Source organism: Spea bombifrons, chromosome 5 (assembly GCF_027358695.1).
Source record: "Spea bombifrons isolate aSpeBom1 chromosome 5, aSpeBom1.2.pri, whole genome shotgun sequence".
Taxonomy (NCBI): Eukaryota; Metazoa; Chordata; class Amphibia; order Anura; family Pelobatidae; genus Spea; species Spea bombifrons.
This window is the reverse complement of record NC_071091.1, coordinates 88554144-88571286: the sequence shown is the minus strand read 5'-3', so window position 1 is coordinate 88571286 and position 17143 is coordinate 88554144. Positions and strand designations below refer to the sequence as shown.

The window sequence follows — 17143 nt, the reverse complement described above, 5'->3', positions numbered from 1 at the left end:
TAAGAACAAACAATGTGTTAAAGCCATAGCAACGCTGTGTGTCAGTGTACGGTTTTGATAAGTCCATTGACAGCCACACAAGAGTGTGAATACAAATCAAGCAGCGTTTGGGATGATGTAGCACTTTGTATTTTGTTTAACTGTGACATTCATCTTCATTTGGCTGAAAACGGCAAGTTGTCAAACAGCAAGGCACTTAGGGCTGTTTACCACCTACCCCTGGCCTACAACCTAATATTTATTGATTTATATAGCACCACCATATTCCATGGCACTGTACAATGGGTAAACAGGACATAACAATAATGCATCACACTGAGATAGATTTAAGGGGACTACTGCTCCAGGCCTTATCCAGGTCAGCGCCCCCCATCATACTATTCCGAGGGGGTCTTCCCTCTACTCTTGGTTTCTTTGTCGATTGGAGCGCCAGGATATGATCTCTTATCCCAGTTCTTCATCTTCGGACACATCGTAAAGATAATATGTATAAGTGTGGTATGAATGGACTTGTTCTCGAGTTCAATAATTTAGTGTTTGTAAGCCGTTAGTAAGTATTAGTAGCCTTAGACTAATAGGGATTTGCAGGAATGGCCACTTTTAAACATTTTAACCCTAAAAGAGTTTCCCTTTGATTTTGTTTTGTAAAGGAATCTGGAAATGCTGTTTCTCTTACCTCTTACCCATCGTTGTCTCCTGCAGTGATGGGCAAAACGTACTTTTATACACAGATTTTTTTAAATTGCAGAAAACAGGTTTTATGCAAGAATTTTTTGAAGGGAGCAGGAGGGTTTTTAAAAAAATCAAAACCGTCTCCATTCATCCATTCCGTTTTGTTCTGCGCTGTTACCTGACAAAGTGCTGCCGGTGTACAGTTCAGGTTGGTGAATGAGCCACAAGGTAAAAAGATGGCGCTGCCTTTATTGTTTCCTCATCACCTCATTATCATTAGTATTATATTATATTGAGACTTCTGGGGGGGTTTCGGTAAATCAGTGTATCCCGTTAAATGCTGAACATACTTTACTTCTGATATTAGATTATATGGGGTGATTTTATTACAGGATTACCAGTACATATTCTAATAAAGGGGCCTATAGGCTTCCATATAGTTCTTATTTCTAAAATCATTTGGTTCTGTGATTATGTGATGGTTGCAGGGTAATAATTTAAAATGTACACACATTTCTGAATCTTAGAAATAAAAGGGTCATTTATAGCCAAATCTTCATGACTCCTGCAAATTCACACTTTAGTAAATAAACCCTGAAGGGTGTAACCAAGAACACCCGCTTTAGTGAATAAACTCTGGAGGGTGTAACCCGCTCTAGGGAATAAACTTTATACTTGGAAAGATGTATGTGAGAGCACCCACTTTTGTGAATAAACTCTATGCTGGGAGGGTGTAATAGAACACCCACTTTAATGAATTAACTGTATGCTGGGAGGGTATAACTGAGAACACCCGCTCTAGTGATTTAACTGTATGCTGGGAGGGTATAACGGAGAACACCCGCTCTAGTGAATTAACTGTATGCTGGGAGGGTATAACGGAGAACACCCGCTCTAGTGAATTAACTCTATGCTGGCAGGGTGTAACTGAGAACACCCGCTCTAGTGAACTAACTCTATGCTGGGAGGGTGTAACTGAGAACACCCGCTCTAGTGAATTAACTCTATGCTGGGAGGGTGTAACTGAGAACACCCGCTGTAATGAATTAACTGTATGCTGGCAGGGTGTAACTGAGAACACTTGTGTTTTTTAAATCTAAGGCGCACCCCAAGGCCATTGTCATTTTGTATACCTTATATTTTTCTTTTACATTTTTTTGCAGATACACCATCTCATGTTTTTAGAATATTTACTGGGACGTAGTGCCACGTTTGTATGTTAAGACAAGAAATTGACCATCCACTCATCTCTAATTATAGACTGTACTCTATTGATATAATGCAAGGCAGGTTGAGGTTGTGCAGATAAAGGAGAAATGAATGCATTAGTAAGAATGTTATTCAAATTATGGCTCATCACATCCGCATTCGGCATGACTACTTGCATGAAATTAAATGTATTGTGCTCATTTTATTAGGAATAAGTGATTATAGCAGTTAAAAGTATAGAGTTAAAAGTAATGATATAAAATAGTTGGTTCCTACTGAACAACCCCTCATAGTGTTTCATGTGCTCCAGTGTTAAGAGACATAGAGATTACTTTATATTTTATATATGGAATTGCATTTAATCCGAGGAATATGAAAGCATCTCTGTAATTACATAAACAATTACGTTACAATAAATGCTAAGAAAAAAGACAGTTCTTTTTCTACTTCAATATATGTACAGAGAAAAATTCTGCATTGGTGATATAAGAACCAAAAATCCTAAAAAATGTTTTACTGACGGGGTTGCATTTCTGCAGAGCTATTTATGACTGCCACAAATGGGTTAATCTTGGGCACGTTCACTGGAATTAACTTGTTTATGGCCAGGCAGAAGTATATGAAAGTCCGGGACTGTTAGGTGCTTTTGATGGTTAGTATAATAACTACTGTAGTGATGGATAACAAAGGGCATTGTTATAATACATACCTCTGTAATAATGCACTAATAGTACTGTACAATCTAATCAGCATGGATGCAACTCTTGATAATCATAATTATAATACATGTACTTAGCTAATAAACGTTAAAAATGGTTACTTAAAGTCTGCTGATGGTTGTAGAGTAACAAGCCAACGATTTGTACAAGCATTGAGCAATTCTTAGTAGACTGCTGTAAATGTTGTAGTATATGTGTGCCTGTATGGCTGAGTGTATGTGTGTGTGTGTGTGTGTGTGCGCAAACATAGTGCACAGGGACCGAGGCACTGAAAGCTGATAAATGATATTGTGTGTAGGTCTGGTGCTAGTAGTCATCAACATCATTGGTGGTTTCATCAGAAGAGCAGAAAGACAGCAAGGGGCATGAACCAAGAGCTCCTCGTTGGTACAACACTTCTTCCTTGTTTACGTGGATTTGGTGTTGTGATCAGTTAGTGTCATTGTTGCATAACAATATTTTAATGGAAGGAACATAGAAAAGAGATTGCCTGCTCCTGAAAGAGACTCCAGCAAGTGGAGGTGCAGGTCAGCAGAATGGCAAGGGTACTTGCAACTGGCATCGCTGACGTTACGCTGCTGATGAATCACCCGATTGGGCTCCGATGCTGCACATTATGGTGTCTTAGTGCAATGTGTTTTATTTGTAGCGCAATAATGTTTTTGCTTAATATAGGTTTGTTTTTATTCAATATTTATTTCTCTGATGGCCTTGAGAGAGATTTGTAAAAGGTCGCTGCATCAGTTTGTTCTATCTTTATGGAAATGTTTGTTTACAAAACTTGGAATACTTGATACATAAGAATAAAAGAGTAAATGTATACCCTCTGTGTTTCAGTGCTTCTTGAAAACATTTATTCTTAAAGCTGATTGTTGCTTATGACAAGATTAAAACGGAAACAAAAGGCTATTTAAAAGATCAGTCGTGTTTTTATATATATATATATATATATATATATATATATATATATATATATTTGCATAAAATTAAAGTCTCTGCAAAGATGAAACCCAGTCTGCCCAACTGCTACGGGAAAGTGCTTGAGCACATGAACATGCACAGTAGTGCTGCTTGCCAGTCACAATCAGCTGCTTGGAAAGCAAACAAGCAATGGAAAGGTAGAGATCAGTGAAGCATAAACGCTCCTTTAAGTGTCCGCATGTTAAAACATTTACATTAATTACATATAGGGTTAGTAAAAGTGAAGTCCCTTCAGTGTTTGCACTTATTTTGTGAAGAAGGAAAATTAATCTAGATGTTAGACATTGTTAATTAAGCTCACCAGCAAGATCGTGCCTACATTTGTCACCGTATAGTTTGCCCCTTGCAGCTGCTACACTTAATGGACCACATTCAAACCTGACAGGTCGTGTTGGCTTTTTAACTAGGAGTATATTTAAGTCCTAGTTTAGTTGATGTTGCTTGAAGAATATATTTGATAACTGGATCAGAACCAATAGAGACTTATAAATAAGTGATGAAGCAGTCATTGCGTATGTCTATATGGTACCAACCTTCCTCTACGCAGTCCAGATTTTGTCCAATGATTAATTTAGCAATAACTTTTGTACTCAGAAGGCTGGCTTTGGATTCCAGGCATTGAAGAGATGATGGCTATAGTGTGATTGTTCAATATCTTAGCAGGTACTCGAAACTGTGACGTTCGTCATACCACACACAGATCATTACATAGATAGCACTAGCTCCATAACTGGCCTACGTGGTGCTTTCTGGAGACACGGGTACAGGTAGGCCAGAGTAACACACGACGTGTACTTGCATTCAGTCCCATTCTCACGCGTATATTTCCCACCTAGGTCTTGCTGCCTACAGAGAATTATTGATTGACTTTTTAAACAAATTCTAAGGGCATGGGATGAGGGTGCTATGGGTTTTAGTGCTAGTATATATGTGGGCTTCAGTTATTCAATTAAATCTATGTATAGCATCAACAGACTTAACCCATTAGAAAGTACAAGAGAAAAGTGAGCTTATTCTAAGCTTAAAAAATGAAAAGTCATGTGTCCCATAGTGAGTGGGATGGGGAGTGTAAAAGGAATTTTAAATTACATAGATATACGTCCTTTAGATTGTAAGCTCTTGACCAAGGCCCACAAAAGCCCCCCAATGCTGACTGGAACTTTGAATAAAAGTACCATAAGGCTAGATGGCAAGCTTACGGGCAGGGTTCGCAACTTGGTATGCGTCTGTATGTATTAATGTTGATTTGTTATGTGTGTTAACTGCCCAACTTAAATTGTACAGTGCTGTGGCATTTGTTGGCGCTTAATAAAGATAATAATAATTTGGTGATTGGATGCATCAAACACTGGGATACAAGAAGCAAGTGTTGAAGTGTTTAAATCTGTATTATACGGTAATTCTTTGCGGAGATGTACAAGAATCTAATGAAGAACACTTTCAATAAAGCCACCATTTGATGCAATGATTTTTAAGCATTTTAGCATGGAATATCTGTTTATATCATTTAAGGGTTAACGGTGAGCAAGAAAGATTTTGTGATTGAAATTCAAGTTTGTAAAATTAAAGCACATTTTATTTGAAGAAATGTTGCTTCATGACTTTCCTGAAGTCAAGAGTTGTTCTATAAAAGTATACAGAATACTATACATGATTTAAAAAAAAAAAACACAAACCTATTAACTCTTAATTCTATTTACAAAAAAAAGCATAATTCGTAACCATAAATAAGTCTGTTCAGTCATCTTGCACTTGACAGGTACAGCAACAGGTAATCTGATTTAACATATGTACATAAACCATGAGAGGGCCGCTTTGCAGTTTAATGTTAACCCTACACCATGCCAGACATGCATTACCTGGATTTGCATCTGGCAGCTGAAGGGTTAAATCCAAGTTTAACCCTTCCAGTACCAGAATGCATTGCAAATGACAAGAACAAAAAGTTTTCCCATGGGCTGATGGAATTAATTTTGAGGTAATGTATAATATACATTTTTAATTTATGGAAATAAACTGTTAAGGTATTTATTTAAAAAAAAAATTACAGGGAATTTAAAAGGTCTTTTTGCTTTTTTGAAAAAAAATGTGGCATGACGTAGTCCAGTGTTCTAGCAAAATAGAAGTGCTAGCTATAGGTTTTTTTTTGTTTTGTTTTTTCAAGCATTGTGTCCATAAGTTGACAAACCTGTCTGTAGTACCTTGGGGGAAAAAAAACTACTTTTATGCAGTCAGGGAAGAGGCTTGGGTTAGTTATTAACGGTTATAATAATAATAATAAAAGGGCCCTGGATCCAGCATTAGATATAGCATGGCTATCAATCTGACTACCTGTGTGTATATATAGATGCAGTTGATCCATACACTATTGCTTAGGTTATGAGACCAGAACAGCTATTTTGTAGCCAGGGTGGATAGAATAATAACAGGCACATCCAAACTGATTGATTTCAATAACACATAAGTCACAAAATATTTTTCCCAAGCAGGAACATATGTTACATGTGACATTATACTGCGTTAAGACTCCTCAATGTAATATTTGAATGTATTTATAATAAACAAGACTCCATTTAGCGCATGTGCCCTGGCCACAAAGAGGTAATACTGCATTACAGCTTCCTGTACTGCATGCTAAATCCTTCCATATTTTGGAATGAAGTAGCACCATTAATTGTGAGCAGCATGAAGAATCCTTTTTTGCTTTCATTTAGCACAAAATATGCAGATGAACTGAGATGTAAACCTCTAAGGCACACTATGAATGATCATTTTCGCCATTATAATCAACCTTACACCAAAACTCTAAACTAAAAGGGGTAAATATGGTGATAGAATTAAAAAGTTTTAAAAGTGCATGAAAACTTAACTTAATTGTGACATTAAGAAAATTCCAGTGGTTAGGAAATATAAATCATTCAAAATTGTGGGAACCCTCACCAAATATACAATCTTGCCCTATGAACCAACTGGTGAAAATGTGATTTTTTTTCCTTGCAATGTGCTGTGAGGTTGTTGACACTAAAAGTAGGGACTATTTTTGAGATCTTTTTTCCCCGCATGGTATCTGATCGATTACAAAGTAAACTGCTAAATGCACTTCGGAATGTCAAGTGCCATGGTACTAGGTTAACAGGTTTCAGTTAAAATACATTTTAACCAGAATAGAGAGGGAATGATGCGCTGCCTTCAGAATCCATGCTTTTGTCGATCTCTCCTGAAAAGTCTTGTGCAGATGTGATCTTCAAAGTTCTAAGATCCCCAGACTTGGACGGCTGCTTTACAGAGGAAATGGTTTTTGTCTCCTGACCAGCAGACATTAAGTCAATTGGAAGGTATGCCTGATCTTCAAAGATATCTTCACTCCCATGGCTGCTACCTTGGTCTGTTTCCTTTGAAACAGGACTGATGGCCTTATACGCTAAACCATTGTTGGATTCCAGCTCTGTTAGTCCATTCCCGCTGAACTCAATATCATGAATACCTATTGGCTTTGTCCATCTATCTGCGTTCCTCAAATGTTCCTGGTTCATTTTTTGTTTTTCAGGGATATCATTAATTGTTTCAAAATGTCCAAAGTGGGTTTTAATTGTAGGTTCTTTTTCTTCTTCGAATGCACCACTGAATTCTTCCTCGGACTCAGCGGAGGACATATCTATCAATGTTGTTGGTTCTTTTGATGAGACCCCAGATGTTTCAGCAACCACAGTCTTATTTGTTTTAATTGGTTTAGTGTTACCATTGAGCAGTGCAAAAACTCTATCTACATCCTTCAAGTAATTAGCCCAGTCCTCCAGACTAAGTGTATAATTGTTCCTGTATCCATATAAACTTTCACTGACGTTGTACAAGTCTTCCAGTCCTTTCCAGTCAACATCCTCTGTGAAATTTGGCAAGTTAACCTTCCCATCCTTCCCATAGTTGTCCTCTGGAATAAAAAAGAAAATACATTTATATATAGAGAGAGAGAGAGAGATTCAAATAAAAAATAAAAATCTTTGGTTCTAAAAACAAAAACAAAGGGACAAAAGGAATTAAGAAAATTAATCACCCAGGATAGAAAAAAAAGAAAATCTTTGAAAGAGAATCATCAGATGACCTTCCCAGGGACCCGTTCACCTAGCGAGCAGAGGCAACCACACTGAGCAAAGAAGTTTTCAGTGTCAAAAGAAATAGATCTTTATAGCAAAAGTAAAGAGAGGCATTTCAGCAGATCCTCTTAACGCTGCATTCTGCATTGCAAGCTACGTTTATGATAAACATTAATAACATTGTCAATAAAACTTGGCTGAAAATGTTAATTTGTATAGTTTTTCACACACGCAAAAAAAAAAAAAAACCCACAAAATGAAAAAACCGCCATTGTTAACATTCATATCAATTGCAGTTGTAACAATTGTAACAAAAAGTTCCAATTATGCCCCTCAAATTAAAGTGGCATTATATAAGAGCGTGGAAAAGGTGCTGTTCCACTTACATTACATTTCTGAAAGTGGACACAGCCACCTTTGCTAAAGACATTCATACAACAGCACTGACTCTCTCCAACTACAGGACAATTACATTATAGAACACGACAGAAAAGCATAAAAACAGTAGATAGCATTCAGCATCCCACAATGCACCGGGAATGTGCCAGATGCACAGCAGCACGCCATTGCAGAAATTTGCTTTCCCTGTGCCCTGCATGACATGTCCACTAGAAACATTTTTATTGTATGTAATAGCCCTTTCTTTGATAATGTCAGTAGAGTAGGGCTCAAGTCCCTCAGAATCGAGGCAAACACGGGTGTACGGCTGTGCAGATACCCGGCACGCCTGATGGAAAGCATTCAGAGAATGAACTCATGATGCTGCTGGTGGATGAATTAAAGAGCAGCATTGCTCATAAAAAATGCTTTCTTCTGTTACACAAGGGGAGGTGTTTGATTATTACTGCCATTTATGTAGCCATGTCATGAAATGTCCTGGCAATTTGCTAGCCCTAGTTTTCTCCTATATGCAATTGTTCCTACCAGCCAGTCTGGCATCTTACGCAGTGAGACCAAAGAACAATGCATGTCAAAGTACTTTGTAACGGGCATTCTTTAAACCAGCCACTTAACAACTAAAGGACAAGCTGCACCTCAAGGACCGAGCTGCACCCCTCCCGCCATGCACGGACTTTTTGCCCCAGTGTTAGATGCTCCAAGTAGCCAATTGGTGGCATGAAAGCTCTCCCTCAGGAACTCTTGTGCATGCCAGTGCTGGCTGGCAGTGAGAACGGGCCTAAGATATCGCCCTAGGTGCTGGGGGCCAGGGGTGGACTATGCGGAATCCATGCATGCATTTCTAAAAGGGAGAAAAGAGTTATTTAAAGGGGCACTCGGCTACCATGTGCATTAAAGTGCATACGATGGCTGACGCATCCCTTTAAGTGAGCCCAATGTTTATATTTCCAAGCAGATTGTTTGCAAAAAGCCATCTTTTTTCTTTTTTATTCTTATCTACTGCCTGGAGCTGCTAGTTCATATTTACTATGAAATCATATCTGAACAGAAAGAGAGGCTCTCCTGGGTGTGTGAGCTTCGTGCGTTTCTGCAGCTGTCACTATTGGCAACGATGAGAGTTGTTCTGGAGTGTGAGTAAGAGGAGGAATGCTAGCGATGGAGGGTGAAGCGTGGGCACAGCTCAACCATTAGCAGGAATCAATCCGTGGCAGAAGAACAACAGAGTCATTACCGGTTTCCAGGCAGATGGCGAGGGATTTTTGTTACTCAGCAAAGATCAAACGTCAGATCGACAGCTTCTCCAGCGGGCAAATATTTGCAGTAGCTGTAGCTTTGCCATTTATCAGAAGCCAAATTCCTGGTTTCCTCCGTTTACTACAAATATTTTTTTTTTTTAATGAAACACTTTAAAGTCACGCAGGAGTGCACACGGGAACGCAGACACAACAAGGAAGAAGAGCGTTGGAGCAACGCAGGCCATATAGAAGTGCTAAGGATGGACAGGGAACAATGACGTATATATATGGCATGGAACAGATTAAGTTGTGGTGCCGGTTAATAGGTAAACTAGCACTTTAAAGCCATGCTTTCCTAAATTACGTTAGCGTTTATGCATATTCCCAGGGGATATACGAAGACGGGGGTAACTCGCGGCAACTCGCAGGTAGCAAATGGGAGCGATCGTCCAGCAAATTGTTGTAAGCTCAGTCCTTTGCAGAAATGCCAATGCAGGGTCTAACCTAACGAACGGCCCCAGAGGGTCACCCCTGAGAGACGGGCCTGATTGCCCTTTCAAAATGGCGAGCTAGAAATTTTGCTAATCGGAATGTTTAGCTAATCTGAATCCATTCTTAATGCCCTAATTCTTTGGGGCCTATTCACCAAAGGGAGAGATGTGGATTTAACTTCATCACTTCACTATTCATTAAGAAGGGCCAATACTGGCTAACTTCTCCTGCATGAGGGGCAGAGCTGGCCCTGTGTCATGCATACTTCAATGTGTGAGGTCATTTGGAAGAAATCATAATGATTTAACTTGCATTATACATTGCTAACCAAGCTCTTCCTGCAGCAGCAGCTTATTGGGGGACGGGCATTCAAGGAGCTGAAACTATTCTGCAAACGCTCCCCTTAGTGAATAATACCTATTGATCTGCTCTTGCAGTGCTTAACCCCGTGTTGGTGTGTTTTGTAGAAGGCAAGTGACTGCTCCGTGCATTTTTTGCAGCCGTAAAGAGATATTCTGCCTCTTCCTAAATTGAGAATGTCTGGTAACATAATGCAGAACGATTTATACAAAGCAGCACATACTTTTATACTTGCTTTCCATTACAGGGGTACATTTTGGTGAGTTCCAAATTATGGCACATTTGTTTAAAGCTTTTTGGCATAAAGTATGGATACCTCAATTATAAAATAATTCCACTGCAAAGTTACAACGGGGTAGTAAAAAATATAAACACATAAGTTACGAATGAAGCTACTGATATCGGTCATTTGATACAACAAAGATTTTACATACGACGGAGCAGGAGAATCAAAATCTTGGATTACTTTAACAATGTACTACCTTTGTTCCTTTATATAGAACCAACGGATTCTGCTGTGTTGTCCGATGGAAACAGTATAGAATTGTGACACATTATGCTGAATAAATACATATGACGTGGTGGGCCCTGCTCACTAGAGCTTACAATCTAACAGAAAAGAGGAACTTTAGATGTGAAAGGTATATAACAATATAAGTAGTGAGGATCAGATCAGAATGTATTTCAAGCTCCAGGTAACCCACGTACTGCTATATTCTACAAGTCTGATACCTTGTAAGCCGTCACTAACTCATGATACTCAACATCAGTCAAATATAAATGACCTTCTCGTGAAATGTAAATGTTTTACTGAAATAAAGTCATAATGTAATGGCTGACTCTACAAAGCCCACCTTCTGATTTAATGTAATATGCTATTCCTAGATCACGTACCACAGAGGTCTGTTCTTTACATGTTAGATACCACAGTTCTGGGACTCATGGAAAACACCTTATTTATTTTGTGCCAGAAGTGCCAAAAGGCTGGTGTATAATTTTATTGTGTCACAGAGTTATATATAATGCAGGGTTTGACCTGAACTATGTACAGTTTACATGGATACCCGAGTGTTTGCAATATAAAACTTTAAAAGGTTTAGGTGAGAAGAATCTATTAATCGTGGTTTTTACCTATAATATATTTATGGGAAAGGAAAACGTATACCCTTCATCTTTCTGAGTGGCATTTAAATCCCACTGCAAGCATGTATTAGTCATTAATCAATGGGGTGTAGGAATCCCAAATTCAGCAATGGGGGTTATTATCTGCCCTGATTACATTACACATTTGCTGACTGTCACATTACTATGGAAAGATTGTCTACCTTAGTCCTTGTGCTAGGGACACCCATGTTTACCGGTTGCATGAAAAACAGATACAATTATGAGGATGTAACATAGCAGGGTGTTCAATGATAACGTTCTAGCCTTACTCAGTACCGTTGCCAACACCTTTGGGGTCTATTGGCTGATCTTCAAGCTTGGCGGAGGATCCGTCTCTTCTTATAAGTGCAAAGGGTGGGAAAGGACTCATGTGAAAAGAACATGGGACTTGGCAGGGTGTGAGGCAGCATGTCTCCCCAAGGAGTATGGCTAAACTGTCCTTTCAAAACCCAGTTAAAGTAGCCAGAGATAGCTCAGGGGTTTCTTGGGTCATCCTGGTCTTAGTGAAGGATGGATACATAATTTTAGGGAAGATAAGAACCAATTGTCTCATCTCCTTTGCCCATTTTTTTTCCCTCCTGTAAAAACCTCAAACCTTATTTGTCCTCTGTGCTTTATATGAAAAAGACATGCCTAGCCCAAGCATGTTCAAAGTCCTTCACTGTGTTAACCTCTATCACCTCTATTCACATTCACATTAAAACTGGTTTTAGAAAATGGCTTCTTATCCAAACATTTATTTTCTTTTGAACTATTATACTTCCCTTTATGTATTTAAATGTTTCTATCATAACTTTCTATTTCTGTGGGCCAAGCTACACATCTTTTTCACTTTCTTGCAAACCATTCATGCCTTTTTCAGCAACACTTCTGCATTCAACATAACCCCAAAAAAAGCTAACAGCTAATATCAGTAATATCATTTAAATAATTTAAATACAAAGTAAGGTAGGTACATCTGTAATGATATGTATAGTGAAGATGAAAAATGAAAGTATGCACAAATGCAAAGACACATGAAGCACTTCAAGTGACACCATGCCTAGTTCTTACGAAATGGATCCTACATGGATTATGGCGAGCATGGGGTGCCATGTGCTATGTGGATTCTTGAGTGCTAAATTAACAAAGAGTGCTAAATTAGATGCAAGATGGCAGGTCTGAAACCTCTAACCAAATGAAGAGAAGACCATGGTTAGAATCTACATGCACCAAAAGCTATGCGGTGTGCCACATGACGGGATGCAAACATTAGTTGGAATGGGCTGGATCATGCAATTATTTGGAAAGAAGCTGCTGAGAAGAATAAATAAAAAAGGACGAATACCTGTGCGGATCATAGCTTCCTTCATCTTTACTTCCTGATGTAGGAAAATACAAGAGTAATGTTTTATTAAGTTCTGGAAGCAACTGGGAAAAAAAATTCACAATGTTCCTGGCACCAAGCAGTCACACAAGTTGTCTCCCTTACGGGAATGGGCGCCAACCTGCCTCTTTCCCTTTTTAAAACAGTTGAAGTAACGTAGCTGAGATCAGTTATAAAAAAAAATATTGCTGTCAATGAATAAATATGTTACTGTAGAGAACGTTTGGTTGGGGTTGTAGGCAACTCATGGACAGACATGGGCTTGAAGGTATTGGGGGGAAAAACAGTGTAAAAAATGCCCAATTTTGAACAAAAAGCATCCAACATAAAAAGAATATAACTATACACTGTTATGAGCAGGTTAGTTCCCAGCACTTTTATAAGTTAAGTCCAGCCGGTGTTAGCGGAGAAGCAATCGCCGGAAAAAGCCAGGTTACTGTACGTGAATTTATAGTCCCAGAAACAGAAAATCACTAAACCCCACACATTGTATGTAGTGACAGAATAAGTGACAATTCACATGGTATTGATACAAATGCATTCAAAATCACATGTATTGCAAAACACATAGATAACCAAAACACTAGACAGAAAGATGAGTGTCATTTTTGTATAAGTGAACAACAAAATGATTCAATTACCTGTCTCAAGTCCTTTGGGCCTTGGGTTGCATTGTTTATGACCTTGACAACTTCTATGCTCCATCAGCTGTATATGAAGCTGGTTCAGAAGACCCTTCTCTATTGTATGGACAGTATTCGTTAACTAGGATTGAAAATAAATAAGGGTCACTCTTCACATACCATGGTATGTTTGGTAAAACTGAAGTAAAGAGGAGAATGACAGATGCTTGCTTCTTTGATAGTTCTATAGCGGGCATCCAAAGATACTGCATGCCATAAAATGGTTATTCGGACTAACTATACCAAGGCCAGCATCGCAAGGTGTTGCCATCTTCCCTCCTTAAGGCTTTAGTGCATCGTGCTCAAAGAACGTACCTGGTAAGGGTCTGTGTTCATATCAAAATATTCCAGGAAACCAGTTGCAAATTCACAGAACAGAAAGTTGTGAGTATCATTGATAGTTCTTAGACACCAATAAGTGTTATTATTAGAACTGGTGCAGGCGCAGAACGATCCCACTGTAAAAGAAATACAACTTTGTAGGTGATTAGACATTAGAAAATTCACAATGGATAGATATTTAACTCACACACAGTTTAGTCAATAAAACCATATGACTTTTTTGGATGGCACTCTTATGGCATCACAAATAAGCATATAATATTCCTAAAAACGCACAGCTGTACACCACACGTAACCACCTATAACCGCAATAGGAATTGTTCTGGATACGTTTGTTAGATTGCCAATAATTCCAGAAGTACTTAACGTGACACATATTATGTGGGTAAATATTTATCACATTCCAGGTCACTTAGCCATGTGTCAGAGGTCCTTAAACATTATTGAATTTCTTACTTTTTAACAAACCTTACGTCATTTTATAAAATAAGTTTAGAACTTCGGCATTGGGTTGAACAATACAAAAAGTATAGATTGACATCAGCTACGAAGTTAAAAGTAACAAAAGGTTTTGCTAGTGGTTTTCCAGTGAAGCCCTCTGCAGTCTAGAACACAAGAACAAGCCATTCTTACAATTCCAGAAAGGTGCCGTCTGCCAGTGGTTGTTATCGTGAGTAAAGCAGGTCAGTCCGGGAAGACTGCATTCTTCTCCTTTCTTTTGACGTTTCTTCTCTTTCCTTTCCTTTTTCTTTCTCCTGTTGTCTTTAAAAATCTGAAGCTTATTGTCCACTTCCTGAGCAACTTCCCTATGAGAAAGAAATAAAGTATTTCAGAATGCTGATAACTAAATCATACCTAATAAAGAAAGAAAAATATACAGTATTATCCATACCAAATGCGTAAGATCGTTAAACTTCCACACAAGACGTGTGGAATACAGATTTTGTAGAAATGGCTATGACTTGTATTTTGTACTGGGCACGTTACACATAAGAAGGCGAGACAAGTGGCACTCAGATCTAAGTTACAGCTTAACAGAATGGCAATGATTAAGCACAAAGCATGTAATTTGTGTATATATATATATATATATACACACATATACATACACACACACACACACACACAGTATTTTAAATGGGAGCGACAGTTTTTCTGTGTTTTTGTGCCTTTTAAGCAAGCGCCAGTAGGAACTTCCAGATGCCGTGAAGAGTTTCAGAGCGGATTTTTACTGTAAGTGTCATACTCAATGACATAACTAACTAAATCCCAAAGAGTGGTAGATTTCTTGTTGATACTTTTGTATTGCGCTGTTAGATAGTTAAGGAGAAGAATATGGAGAGTTATGAAATATAAAGAAGGACAGGCAGTATGGCGGTACCCATTTAGCTGTGGTTTACTTAAGAAGATGGCAACAATGTAGAGTAGAGTTAAGCATTTCTGTTTGGACGGACATTGAAGGCTTTATACTTCTACAATTGCGGGTATTTTATATCCTACAACGTGGTTAGTGCTCAATGTTCAAGCCAAAAGAAAAAGCTTCCATTTGACATTAAGTACGCCCAAACTGCATTAATCAATGGCTGTTTTCTTCAACAAATAAATGGTGTATTGTGTTCCAACACACCCATGTACCGCTTCAATGCCAGGTGGCTGCAGCCTCTATGGCAAAGTAATGGAAAGTGGAAAACAGAGGTGTGCTGGGGTATTTCACACCGACTATTCCGAGAAAATCAGCCAGTGCATCTTACTTCACTTATATTTTACTATTACTTTGCTAATTGACTTATAAAGCGTCAAAACGTCCAGCAGAACAGCGGCACTTAACATTTTATGGACATATAAGTATCATTATAAAAATATTGTTTTTGCGAGAACCTATCCTAATCTCCCAGCAGATTAAAGAGGTATATTTCACCCTATCATCAAGCACTGTCTCCTATTCAGTTGGCTGTAAAAGTACTCATTCGGAATATCCATAGTATATAAGAAGGAGAGCTAGTTGTAGACCACATGGAACTCCAGGAAAATAATTCGTGGACACCCACACATTGTTTAGAATTATATTTTGCCTAGCAATATATTATACTTAAAAGTAATGACTTTTATGGCCCCTAACCAGACCAGCGGGCCTGGTAGTTTGATTTGAACTGATCAGATGCCTCCAGTTGCATACGGGGTGGAAAATAACCAATTGCTAGGGGGTCTACGAGATGATCTTCGAGAGATCATCCTGGAAGCTAACGTTTTTCTGTTTCTGAGAGATTCTTACACACTCAATTCAAATAAAGTGTGTTTTCTTCACAGCAAGAAGTCGATTCAGTGCAAATCAAAATACGAGATTTGTGGCATCAAAGCGAATAAAATACTGAATGGCCTGGAGCTCTACTTCATTTGAATGTGGAACCGTTCTGAAATATGCAGTCAAGACTCTCATGGTTCAAAAAATGCTCCAAGGTGGAAAGACATGGAATTTAACTTATTTGAGAACTCGTTAAGGTAGTAGGGCTGTGAGGAAGGCTGGGGAAGGACATACTAACTACTGACATGTGCAAGTTAAGTTTTACATCCACTGCATTTTTCTTTAAACCCCTAGCAAATTATTTCCCCCCTCGTACAAAAAAAGCCTCTCCCACGCCAGCCTCCACTATCCTTTGCTCACCTCTAACTATTCAAAGAAAATCTTGTACCCATCATTAACCAATTTACCAATTAGAAAAATATGCAGAGAATAAAATCTATTGTGCTTACTTAAATGGGTGTATGTGGCCCTTAATCTTGTCCTGAACTCTCATGCCTTTCTCTTTCTTGTAAAATCTGGAAAATAAATGTTTGTTGAGTTGTGTTAATGCTCAGTTTTCATGTGTGCAAGTTTGCAGCAACACGTGAAAAAAAACCAGGTTAAAGAACCAGTATGAATGAGACAGTGGCCTATCTATATCCCATTACAGAAGGCTGCAATCACACGCGCTACAACTCTGAGACTGGCAGAGAGTAATGGTAACTAAATTCCAGTTCCAGACTGCTTCCTGGGCACGCATGAATTTTGCAGCTCTGTATTGTTAAACCATTGGCCTTTATATTTCAATATAATAGTTATCACCCTATTGTAGTCGGAGGGGAGGTATGAAAACCTAATGATTTTCTTCTTGCTTCCTCCATAGCAGAAAAAGGTGCACATTTCTTCTAAATAAATGAATTCTAACTAAAACATAATAATAATAACACTAATGTACTGGGTGAGCCTATAAAGAACCACCTCCCAATACACATACTTAATACATAGATATGCTCACCCTGGTTTGCTGCAGTCACATTCGTCAGGCTTTCTTCTTTTAAGATGACCTCTTACTTCCCTTAAGTTTTTTATTTTGTCCTGGAGGGCTTCAATCTACAGGAAAAGATTAAAGTAGTTTAGTTGAAGTCATTC

At 38.4% G+C, this 17143-nt stretch overlaps 1 protein-coding gene across 3 annotated transcripts in view; it reads right to left on the bottom strand.

Annotated features, from left to right (window-relative positions):
- Positions 1-6352: 6352 nt before the first annotated feature.
- Positions 6353-17143, bottom strand: part of SULF1 (sulfatase 1) — a 33241-nt gene continuing 22450 nt past the window's right edge. Inside the window, exons 13-19 of one of the 3 annotated variants that reach the window (XM_053467762.1) lie at positions 17010-17104; positions 16465-16530; positions 14347-14519; positions 13687-13829; positions 13330-13453; positions 12650-12683; positions 7338-7509 (exon numbers count right to left, since the gene is read on the bottom strand). In XM_053467762.1, the coding sequence (XP_053323737.1) occupies positions 7479-7509; positions 12650-12683; positions 13330-13453; positions 13687-13829; positions 14347-14519; positions 16465-16530; positions 17010-17104 (666 nt within the window). In that variant the 3' untranslated portion in view covers positions 7338-7478. Of the gene's footprint in view, positions 7510-12649; positions 12684-13329; positions 13454-13686; positions 13830-14346; positions 14520-16464; positions 16531-17009; positions 17105-17143 lie in introns of all 3 variants that reach the window. The other 2 variants (XM_053467759.1, XM_053467760.1) reach the window with 2 other exon arrangements.